The sequence below is a fragment of the Papaver somniferum genome, chromosome 3 (genome assembly GCF_003573695.1).
Source record: "Papaver somniferum cultivar HN1 chromosome 3, ASM357369v1, whole genome shotgun sequence".
NCBI classification, from domain to species: domain Eukaryota; kingdom Viridiplantae; phylum Streptophyta; class Magnoliopsida; order Ranunculales; family Papaveraceae; genus Papaver; species Papaver somniferum.
Genome location: NC_039360.1, coordinates 46,657,092 through 46,670,044, shown reverse-complemented (window position 1 = coordinate 46,670,044; position 12,953 = coordinate 46,657,092). Strand labels below are relative to the sequence as shown.

The following is a 12,953-nucleotide window of genomic DNA, read 5'->3' as shown; positions in this document are numbered from 1 at the left end:
GTATTCGAATTGAATTAATCATGGGTTTACTTGTGATTAATTTGGTTGAGTTTTGGATATAGAAAATCATTCCTATGGTTTTTGGTGTCTAAAGTAAAAATCCTTCTTTTCTTTCGAAATTAAGGTCGTTCTTGTTGTTCTTTCGGGAATGACATCTAATGGGGGAGAGTTCTTTTGAACTTGTGCTTAATGGTAATATCTTGCGGGGTGTGCGGTTGTGGAATTTTATAGGTGTTATCTTGTATCTTGAAACTCCTTGATGAATGCATTTAGCTTCGGCTCTATGATTGCATCTAACTTAATTTGGTATGTATTTTTCTTTTAGTCTTGAAATGTCTCTTGTGGAAATTCCATTATGATCCCGTTCTTGTACCTTTGCCGATTTTATTGACAAAAGGGGGAGAAATATTGTAGTTCACACTACAAATACATATGGTTTTCGGATCATTGAGTAGGGAGGAGTGGTTTCCATGATCGAGATGGAGTATTGACTAAGGGGGAGTGATACATATCACCGTATTATTATTGTTAAAGTCATGATACAATTGTAATTTGATTTTTCATAATAATACTATGACATTGTACAATAATGATCGAGAATCTCGATTTCTCTCATTGTTATAGCTACGGATCTTCAACAACGGGTGCTAAACTTACAACCTTTGGGATCATTGGAGTACTTGGAAGGACGAAGATTTCAAGGAACGTTGAAGATTAGACTATGGAATAGGAGCCACTAAAGTTTATCTTTTTTTGTATTCCATATGTATTAATAGTTTTGTCACTAAAATTGACAAAGGGGGAGATTGTTAGAGCATAGCTCGGTCAACCTCGCATGCGTTGCTATCTCAAGCATGTTTGTCAATGTTAGTGATCAAAACTATAAGTCTTGATTTCTAGCCTACATAGCTAAGTCTCGGACTAGGATAGAAAAGTGTAGTTGAGCTCAAGGACTTCATGGCGATTCATCATACACACGAAGATCTATACAAGGAACCGTGGAACTTCATCAACAAAAAGGTATGTGGAGACTTGAACTTATCTATCACTCAAAAGTCTATCTCTTCTATCTCCTACTTCTTATGAGACAAAAGTCGTATGCTATATAGACTAGATCATACACATTTGACATTTCGAGCTGAGCATTCATTGCTTATCTTTTATCTCGAAATCGTGTGTTGGTAAAGCGTTTCGCTTTGATCAAGTTTATCTTCACCTAGTGACGAAAGTCATGAAAAGTTTCAATCACTTTGAGAATTGCTCTGACGTGAATCGGTCTGTGAATAACGGCTACATAGCGTCCTCTGAGAATGTCTCAATGATTGAAATGAGAGTTTAGATTACATAACCATGTATTCCTTGAACCGAAGTTTTCGAACTTTGTTGATCAAGAGAAATCGGGAGGATTGTGGAATTGGCTTGCCAAGTCCGCGAACTGTCGGAAGTTCTCGACCGAGAATTTCTGCTGGATTTTCCAAAACTCGTTTGTGTGCTAAGTCCGCGAACTCAGTCCGCGAACTGGAGGAAGTTCTCTTTCCGAGAATTTCTGCTGAGTTTGGAAAACTCAACCGATTAACTTAAGTCCGCGAACTTGTTTGTGAACTTAAGAGGTTATGATCTAAAGATATGCTCTGAACAAGAAACATTAAATTACTAAGGAATGCTTTATGCAAACCGTGGCTATAATGTTCATGATCCGATTCAAATGAATCGAATCATCTTTGTTTCAATTGTTACTTGTGTAGTTACATAAGATCTCATAGCAATTGAAAAACTCTCTAACTAGTTCATTTGAGTCAATTGAACTAGTTATGGTGAAGAAGAACAAGATTAATATGAAATGCTCATATGGTTAATCTTTTTGGTTACTATGTTGAACCAACATGAACGTACACGTTTGGTCATGGTTTTTACGAACCCAGTAAACGTATACCCAAGTGTGTGTGACAAGCTAGGTTTTTCGATCTAACGATTGAGAAATATTAGCTTGAATATAAATCAGATTTTCATCTAACGGTGAATATGGATTGCTTTGTAACTAAGGAAAACCCTGATTTAAAGGTTATATAAAGGAGACATCTAGCATTGAGCAAACCTAATACCCACACGTCTGTGTGCTACTAGTGCGCTCGCTAGAGTCGATCTCCATTAACCTTTGATTTTCTTCTCTAAAATCAAGTTAAAGACTTAAAGACTTCATTGGGATTGTGAAGCCAGACCGATACTACTTTATCGTAGTTGTGTGATCTGATCTTGCATCTTCTATCGTACGAGTACAATCGATTGATTGGATTGAGATCGTGAGAGTTCTTCGATTGGAAAGATAAAGAAGTCACAAACATCTTCGTCTCACTGTTTTTGATTCCTCGACAATCCGCTTGTGTAGTCAGGAAGGATTGTAGAGAGGTGATTGATTAATCTAGGATGTTCTTCGGGAATAAAAGACCGCATTATTTATTGGTTCCTGTTCACCTTGATTTTATATCTTAAGACGGAACAAAACCTAGGTTTTATCTGTGGGAGACATATTTATCATTTGATAGACTTTTCTGTGTGAGACAGATCTGTTTATTATCAAGTCTGTGATTTTGGGTTACAACAACTCTTGGTTGTGGGTGAGATCAGCTAAGGGAATCAAGTGTGCAGTATCCTGCTGGGATCAGAGGCGTAGGAGTACAACTGTACCTTGTATCAGTGGGAGATTGATAGGGGTTCAACTATAGTCCAGTCTGAAGTTAGTTTGCAGTAGGCTAGTGTCTGTAGCGGCTTAATACAGTGTGTATTCAATCTGGACTAGGTCCCGGGGTTTTTCTGCATTTGCGATTTCCTCGTTAACAAAATTTCTGGTGTCTGTGTTATTTCTTTTCCGAGATATATTTTATATAATTGAAATAACATAGGTTGTGCGTTTGTGATCATGAATTGGAAATCCAACCTTTGGTTGTTGATTGATATTGATTGATCCTTGGACATTGGTCTTTGGTACCGTCCAAGTATTCCTTGTATTTGATAAATACTCGCTATTGTTTTTAGCTTGAATAAAAATCAAATCAAGAGAGAGATAATAACTCCTTGAGATACTTTTATCTAGATTGAGTCTGACTGTCTAGTTGATTCTCTAGCAAAGTATTTCGGAGTTAGTCCATACAGATTACTAAGCGAAATATTGGGTGGTGTTGTTAGACCCCCGCTTTTTCACTTAAAACATTTCTAAAGATACCTTCAATACTTTGATCTAGTTTGAGTGATCCTTACGTCAGAAGAGAAGTCTCTCAAGAATAATCAAACTAGGTGCAATCAAAGTTTCAACAACCGTTAGTCAATCAAATCAATAATAGAAAACTAAAATAATAATGCAATTATCTAGTTTCCCACCGACGATACTCGTAGAGCTTCTTGATCCCGCAAAAGTCTTTAAATCGTAAGGTTGTTTGGACAACAAGAAAATTTCAAAATCGAAAATATTCTCAAGATATTCAATAAGCACTTAATTTCGGTTTTCATATTTCCAACTAATATACAACCTGTAATTCTGGAATCTCTCTTTAGAAAATATCTAATATTAGTTTAGCACTTAACTAATATAACTTTCCAAGAGATATGTTTTGATTTGCTGGAAAATCAAAATCTTAATTCAAAGATTCTCAATATTTAGGATTGGGATCACCTTGAGTATCAAGGAATATCTTTGGACAATAAAATAAGAATTGTATTTATGTCCAAATTATGTTGACATATATAACTTTCCTATTTAGCAAACCCTAACTCCAAACTCACACAAAATCGTAAAGTAATTTTTGAATACGAAGGATTGGTTTTTCTCTTGGGACCGGTTCTACCATGACTCCTAACATAGGTTAAGATCGGTTCTACCAAGTCTCCAAATACAAATAGGGATCGGTTCTACCATGACTCCCAACAAAATTGGATCGGTTCTACCATGATTCCAAATATAGGAAAGGATCGGTTCTACCAAGACTCTTAACATAAGTTAAGATCGGTTCTACAGCATATCCCAAACTAGGTAAAGATCAGTTCTAACTCTCAACATAAGTCAAGATCGGTTCTAACAGAGTTATTACCTAGGTTCGAATTAGTCATCCAATAGATCTTCAATGAAAACCAGACCAAAAAGCCTATTGATTTCCTTCGATTACAAAACAAGTTTCGTATATGTACTTCCTTTAAACATATGTAATTGAACATAGTTTCCTAGGATGAAATCACACCTATATCCAATACACAATCAAGTAACGAGTTACATAGATTATGTTGATGTCACATTTACTAAGTTCAAAAGATAAATGTTATACTTCGTAATCAAATATTCATCCTTGACACTTTGATGATAATAAAATTACAAAGTCTAATACTAGAGTATTAAATATAACCTTGCATGTTATGTTTTAAATCTTAAACGACTTGAAAGCAACGATAGGATTGGAAACAAGTCAAGTCAGTATCATTGTACCTCAAGTGGAAGGATGATGTCTTCATTGTAGTCGATACGTCTTCACGATCTTCAGGTCTTCAAGGTAATACTTGTATTCTCAACATTCCCAGACTTTCTAGTCTAACCTAAACTTGATTCTAGTACATTTAATCAAGCGACTCTAATTGAGTTTTGATACTAAAATATGACAACCAAACTGGACATGCTAATGCTTGGTGGGTTCAACGGAGCAATGCGCTAACAACGATTGTTAAAAATAATCAGTTGATGTGGGAGATTATATATACCGATTGTGATACACTTTCATAAAGAAAAATTCCATTAATAATCTTATGAAATGTCACTCATTTCAAGGAATTAGCGGATATAGGTAGACATAAAGGACAATTTTTGCAATATCATTGGTGGTTGTGGAATCTCATATAAATCAATTGTGATACACTTTCTTAAAGAAAATTTTCATTCATACTCTTAGGAAATTTCATTATCAATCACTTTCGTAGGAACCACGGTTACACGTAGCATGTGCAACAAACCTTTTAAACCTAGGTGACTGTAGTGGGAGAGTTGTGTCTGGTGAGGGTTTACATAGAGATATACCCACAAAATCTAATGAAAAGCTACCATAGGTCTCAATCTTCATCGGAATCTTTGTTTAAATCATTAAATTAATGACATATAGTCCGGGTTAAATCTAGAACTTTTGGCTTCATAAATTCATAGCTTTCATAAATGAATTTTGTACCTTTTTCCTTGGAGTAGTGCCTTTTTACGAGTCTCTCTTACAAGTATCCAAACTTATTTTGTTAATGTCACATGGAAGAAAAATAATTTAGATTACATAAAAATAGTTATAGATTACATATTTACGAATTTTGTAACTGACATTGTAAAAGTGCTACGTCTAAAAATCCTCTCTTGTAATCAACTGTCCCTTTTTTTGATAACTTGGTACCTATCGTGAATTTATCGCAGAGATATTCCCTTTGCATTCCCATAATTTCCCACAAATTGGCTCCACATCTTCCCCAAAAAGGTTTCGGATGTAACCCTTTCCTCTTGGAAATCTTGACGACATGTTTCGTTATACCATGTTTTAACTATGGGAAAATCTTCAAATGAGTCAAATGATGCCATACTTGTAAAGGTATGAAGTGGATTGGATATAATAGATGATAAAATGAAATTTATAAAGTACATGAAACTATATGTGTGTTATTTGCGTAGTGGATGATGCAGGTGTGAATAAAAGATACAAGTTAGGGGGATATTGGGTCTAAGAAATATGTTCTTCTTCTGTAGAGGAAGACCAATGGATAGTATTTTCGAAAAAAAATCAAAAGACGGGTGAACTAATTGCGCACAATAGGTTGTCATAAATGTCCATAACGACATATTGTGCATTAAAACATTTGCTACGTATAATCAGTCGATATAAATGTCCACTTCGACCAATTGCAGATAAAAAAAAACACTTGTAAATTGTTTTTCCTTTAATAATAATAAGTAGATATAGATGTTAATTTTCGCATTACATAGTTTAGGAAATTAGCGCATTACATAATTTAGGATGCGTATTCTTGAATCTCGTACATCAATATATCATTAATGAATCGTCGAGCAGTTTGTTCAACATGTTATATCAAGTACACTGTATTCGCTTGGTGCCTTATCTTTACAAATCTAGAATCACCTAGCTTCAAAGATGTAACGACAAATTTCCCAAAACTGTATTTTGATCCCCTGCAAACTAAGAAGTAGTCTATTACTTCCTTAGTTTTTCTTTTCTCTCTCTTTTGTAACTTTTGAGAGTGGTACAAGAGTGTTTTGTACCCTTACCTTTTGTGACCAATAAATTTTTTTACCAATAAAAATACATCGGGCCATTTACAAATATATGCCTATATTTTTTGGCGTTTTCGAATAAAGGCCCATTTTTTTTAAACATTTCCAACATATATATGATCTCATTGCTCTTTTTTCTGGAAAAAAAATGGATTTTATCCAGTTAAGTGCAAGGTGGCAAGTATCTAACCTTTTATTTGGTCATATTTACCCATGAACCACATCTTCTTGGCGGTGAATGTAAATGACTCGACGATCCTGAAAGTGGTGTAACGATCTTGAACGGGGTTCGACGAACATGAAAATAGTGTACAAATCATGAACCGGGCACAACAACCAACCAAAAACCATAAGATACTTGAGAATCATGAATCCTTTGGCGAATGATGTAGCAAACCACAAAATGGTGAAACGATCTCGAACTGATCTCGACAAACCTGAAATTGATATAAAAGGTCAAAATGACAACGAGTAAAGGGTAATAAGTAAGCTATAGTGGGACTCAACCAAGATAGATGAAAAAGTTGACAATATATCTATATTCGAAATGTTCGGAAAAAAAAACATGTCCCTATTTTTTTTATTTTTTTTGATAAACAAGTAACCTTTTCATTAATGGGAATTCAAGGTTACAATGAGTTTAAGATCGAAAATAAGAGAATACAAAGTTACAAGAACATATCGTACAAGTACAATACCGAGAAATCCAACAAGAGAAAGAGAAGGATTACCGGAGCAAGACAAATACAAGTATGAATAAGATCCGATTAAATCGGAAGAAGAATGGTTTTTCACGGAATTAAAATCCAACCATTTAGTTTGTTTTTCTTCTTTAGAAATATACGCTCCCAAAATAGGAGTGATTTGCTCAAATCTCTTGAAACTAGTGATGGAGCTTCCGTCGTCAAAAACATCACCGATGAAGATGAAGATTTTGTCGTTGGAGAGCATCACTATCGATCTTGAAACCCAACCCAATAACCAAGAAACGCCATTGAAGCGAAGATAAACCTCAAAAGAGTAGATAAACCACCATAATGGTGTAGATAAGAAGAAAACATAATAAAAATTAAGTTATAACTACTAACTAACCTAGTAAACAAGGAATAGTGAAAAAATCTGCTCAGATCCAGCCCAAAATGGACTAGAACTGAGCAGAGAAGGGTTGTTCTTAATGGTGTTGTTGTTGAAGAAGAAGAAGAAGGAGTGAGGGAGGAGAGAGATTATTAACATGTCTTTTTTTTTTTGTAAGTTAAGTGCATTCAAAAGAAATAACTTAGGGAGTTAGTAACCCTTACATCATGGTAAGTAGAGCTATCCAATGTAGGATTGGAAGAGTCCATCCTAACATTAGATTTATCTACTTCAAGAGCATTTTTGATACAAGATGGAGGAGTTTTACTCCAATTTAAATTCTGCCTAAAGTTCTTTGCCTCCTTGGCTAAGATGTCTGCTGCACTATTTGTGGCTCTAGGAACATAAAAAAAAAAACCAAAAATTTTTGACAAAGATTAAAATCGTTCTTGACTTCTTCCATTATGGCTTGGTTTCTCCATTCAATTCCTGATTCTTTCCCATTCATGTAGTCCATAAGGTTTTTGCAGTCTCCTTCCACCAAAAAAATTGTCAACCCAAGTTCTGTTGCCCATTTCGCTCCTTGTCTCAAGCCTATTGCTTCCGCTTCTTCAGGGGAAGAAGCTGAGATTAGCCCAGCTCTGCTTTGCTGAAATTCACCTGCATCATTATGAAGGATTAAAGAAAAACCTGCAGGCATTGTCTTAGAGATCCATGCTGCATCAATATTGATCTTCCATTGATTTTTGTTAGGAGCTGTCCAAGTACTAGGAATTAGCTCTTTTCATCTGAGAAGAGGAATGATTGCTCCAAAAGTCTAAATGTCTTTGGATTTCCAAGCTTAATTGAGCACGGATAGTGAAGATTTTTCAAAAACCCTATTACATCTCTCTTTCCATATAGACCAAGTTTTGGTTAGGATGAGCTCCATAGAAATGGTTGGGTTATGAATTCCCATCCATTGTTTACAGATATCCAGGAAAGTTATTGAATTATGGAAGCAAGGAACTACAGGATTTGGTTCAGACGCCCAAACTTCTTTAGCATAAGGACGGAAAATCAGAATATGTTCTATTGTATTATTAACATGTCTATATTCATAAACCAGATTTTTGAGTGAACCCATATATTATTAATTAAATAATCCAAATATATATATTAGCTTCAAATCATTATCGTTTAAATGTTATTGAAAAACTGGCGCAATTCTTATGAGATATAAGTGTGTACAAAATTATGCAAGGATCCTACTTCACAGTGAGTAAATAATAATTATGAATTGAATCACTAATTTCGGTATAATTTATATTGCCAATGCATTGTACAAGGAGATGGATACCCAAATGTCGACGAATTTCAACATAGAGCTCAAAAATTTCGTTCTTAGTGAAAGATCGCGTTATATAGTTCCTTTTTGACCAATGAGTATGATATCTTTGCTGAAAATTCTACGACAACACCGACAAATAGACAAAATTCATTTTCATGATGCAAAACTCGTTTGCAGGAAACCTTCTTATCTTTCTATATTCTATTCTTTTGTGATCGGATTGGCGAATATGATTGAGCATGTCCTCATATTACATCTACTTTTAATGAGCAGTGGTAATTGAGCATTGAGGTCATACGACGTGTTTGCATCTAATTACATCAATATCAAACTGTCATGCTTTCTATCAAGTGATGACTAAATGAAGACAAAGAGTCAAATACCCAATGTAAAACGGGACTATCACATTTGAAGAGCATTTAGAAAATCACACCACTACTGCTAACAGGGGTACCAGTTCTTTAGGGGGTGTACCAATCCTTTACCAACAGATACTCTAACTTATATGAAATTTGGTACACCCTCAAGTAAACTGATTCCCCCGTTAGTATCTATTTCCAATTTAATCTTATTTTTTTGAAAAAGGAAATCAAGCTCCTAAACATTAAACATTACTAGTATACAGTATAATTTAAAAAATATTCCCGCCTTTTCCGGATTTATCTCCTAAGCGTGTATGTTGTAACTTCACGACTACAAATTGTTATACTTAACCATGAACGTCTAGCTGGAGTAATTTCTTAGGTTTTTCTTTGTGTGCTTAAAGAAAGTTGGGGTGGGGTTATAATTAAACAATTTTAAATACAAATTCAACAAGGTTACTTGTTTATAAAAGGATTGATCATTGGCTATCCCAACTCTCAACAAACATCACAAATTTACATTTCCATAGCTAGAGAGAGAAGGATGGCAGTATCATTCGCAGGAAATGATGATGAGAATGAACCTTTGATGAATATCACTTCAAGTAGTAACTATCTGACCTATAATGACTCTGATACAATCGAAGGTGTAGTTGATTACAGAGGAGCCAAAGTACTGAGTTTCGGATCAAAAATTGGTGGTTGGAAATCAGCTTTTCCCATAATTGGAGCTGAATTTGGAGAGACTATAGCTTACTATGGAGTAGCTTCAAATCTCATCAGTTATTTAACTGGTCCTTTAGGCATGTCCACTGTTGCAGCTGTAGCTAATATCAACGCTTGGTGTGGTATGGTATGGATGCTTCCACTTGTTGGAGCCTTTGTTGCAGATTCTTATCTTGGTCGGTATCGTACCATCTTCTACTCTTCTGTAATCTATGTACTGGTAAATTTTCTATCTCTTCTGAATTTACTAGGATTTCAAGTTTGTCTAATTTTTTGCTAACAATATATTTATGATTTGTTTAGGGACTAGGATTTCTAACTCTATCAGCAGTTCTAAATTCTCTCATCAGCCCCACCAAAGACGACGCAGTGAATGGAACCTCTTCTGCTTCTCCTCCTCCTTATTTAATCCTGTTTTTCTTTTTATCATTGTACCTAATTGCAATTGCCAAGGCTGGATTTAAGCCGTGCGCAGAAGCTTTTGGTGCCGATCAATTTGATGAACGTAATCCGGAAGAGAGATCATCAAAAAGCTCATTCTTCAATTGGTGGTATTTTGGATTATGTGTTGGTAGTAGCATTTCTCATCTGGTCTTGACCTACATTCAAGATAACATAAGCTGGGTTCTCGGTTTCGCCATTCCTTGCATCTGTATGCTCCTTGGGCTCTTAGTTTTTGTACGCGGAATGAAAACTTACCGGTTTAGCACAGATGATAACAAAGAAAACCCCATTTTAAGAATAGCCAGAGTATACGTTGCATCTGCAAGGAATTGGAGAGCTACTTCCCCTAGTACCGAAGTGGAGGAAAGCACTCGTGTTGGCGCTGACCAGTTCAAGTAAGTAATTTTGATATTTATGCAGTCCTTAATAAGAAGTCTTCGACTTCTTACTGAATGATGCTTCTTTACCTGTTGAAAAATGCCATTTCCTTGCCCAAGACAGGTACTTTACGTGTATTGTTTATGATATGATGCGATACTCTTTTCATACAGCGTATTTCAAATGGCTTACAGTAGAATCCTCGGCAAACTAAGAAAACTTTTTAATGTTATATAGGTTTCTGGACAAGGCATTGATCGAAATACCAAACTCGGATCAACTAGGTTCAAACCAACATGGCACGTCATGTAGTGTTGAGCAGGTTGAAGATGCGAAAATAGTTCTACGCTTGGTTCCTATATGGATTATATGTTTAGTATATGCAATGGTATCTGCTCAATGCTCAACTTTCTTCACAAAGCAGGCAAGCACCGTGAACAGAAAAATAGGACATGGCATCCAGATACCACCTGCAGCCCTTTTAAGCGTCATGTCTTTATCAATCATTATTTTCATTCCACTTTATGACCGATATTTTGTTCCTTTAACTCGAGTTTTAACCCAAAAAGAAAATGGCATAACAATGCTCCAGAGAATTGGTTGCGGCATATTTCTATCTACATTGGCAATGGTTCTAGCCGCTTTAGTTGAAAGGAAGAGACTCCAAACTGTTGTTGATTTCGGATTAACAGACAAGCCGAATGAAATAATTCCTATGAGTTTCGCGTGGTTGGTTCCTCAATATATTCTGCTTGGTATAGCTGAAGTTTTCGCCATGATTGGCTTGCAAGAATTCTTTTACGATCAAGTGCCAGACGACTTGAGAAGTATGGGCCTTTCCTTGTACTTGAGCATTTTTGGCATAGGGAACTTTCTTAGTAGCTTTCTCATCTATGGTATTGACAAATTCTCTCGTGGGAGCAGTCAAGGCACCTGGTTTCCTGATAATCTAAATCGAGCTCATCTCGATTATTTTTATTGGTTCCTAGCTGGACTTAGCGCGTTAAACTTAGTTGTTTACATGTATATTTCAAAGCTTTATCTCTACAAAAGAGCAGCAACTTTCATGTGAACCGATGTGAGAAAAGGAGACTGAATGGTTGGCGCAACACCATATCTAAATGTGTCATTGCCATACTGGGCTTTAAGTATTATTTTTTTTTCGAAATTTGATCCATAAAGAATCTGATACCGGCGAGTTTCGAACTCAGGTCACCATCACTGATATCATCACCTAGTGATTTTATCACCGTCGGTCTTAAAGATTCTGTATATTTAGTTGAAATTACTGTGTATGAAAATTTATGATTTTTATCAATATCTAATAATCTTTCTATCATAAAAATCTGTTTTTCCTAAGTTATAGACTTTATCTGAATGAGGCAACGTGCCCAACAAAGTTCAAACTAACCTCCATTTATGCAATTGAAAATCTTAAGATATGTGATTATGGAGACATGGTGTGAAAAATGTCGTAACTTAAGAGTACTATGTTGATGCACACATTACATGTCAACCATATTTTGGTCCAAAAAGAAGGATCGTGCTGCCTCCAACAAGATCCATAACAAGGATATTTCTTTTTGTCTCTCATTCCTGGCTCTACAACTCTTAGCTTCAAACTCTGTTTTTTGTTTTCTCCCTCCCTAGAATGTTTCTTCCTTTGTCTTACATGACAAGTTTTGTGTTCTTCATGTTATAGTATCTATTTCCATTTTGTTTCTTTCCCCTTCAAATCTTTACTGCTTGTACTCTTTGTAGCAGGAAGCATTTCATTTTTCGCTAGAAAACATCAGCATTTGGATACCACCTATGATATTATTTAATGTCTTGCATTCCTTTCAAATATTTAAATTCAAGTTTGGTGCTTAGTGTCGCCATGCAATGACATTATGACACTAAACTTGTAACCCTGGCCTTGCTATCCATTTTACTTCTTTTCCGTGATCAGGAAATCTTTAAAGCACGCAATTATAAAATATATATTGCTCAATTAAAATATTTTATTTAAACTTTTTAGGGAACAAAGGTTGCGGTAAAGAAAGCCTAGTAATTGTAGATAAGAAACTTCCAAAGAATCAAAATAAAGTGGCAGACATTCTGTCAAGAGTAGCTCGTACAGAGAAGCTAACTAAAGAATGGTCTGATTTTCCACCAAGTTGTATTTCAGATCAAATCCTTCTTGAATCGAAGGTGATCTCTGTTTAATCAATGAATTTTTCCTCCGTAACAAAAAAAAAAAAAAAAAAAAAAAAACTTCATAAGCCAAGAATTAACAATCCAATTGGTTTAGAATAGAAAAACCTCATAAAAATGTGTGATTTTCTTTTTCATCATAATT

General features: G+C 35.2%; 1 protein-coding gene across 1 annotated transcript; it reads left to right on the top strand.

Annotated features, from left to right (window-relative positions):
* The first annotated feature begins 9,509 nt into the window (after nucleotides 1-9,509).
* Nucleotides 9,510-11,957, top strand: LOC113356070 (protein NRT1/ PTR FAMILY 5.10-like). Its single transcript, XM_026599079.1, has 3 exons — nucleotides 9,510-10,010; nucleotides 10,094-10,629; nucleotides 10,850-11,957. The coding sequence occupies exons 1-3, from the start codon at nucleotides 9,609-9,611 to the stop codon at nucleotides 11,682-11,684; spliced, it is 1,773 nt and encodes a 590-aa protein (XP_026454864.1). The 5' UTR covers nucleotides 9,510-9,608; the 3' UTR covers nucleotides 11,685-11,957.
* Nucleotides 11,958-12,953: the final 996 nt, after the last annotated feature.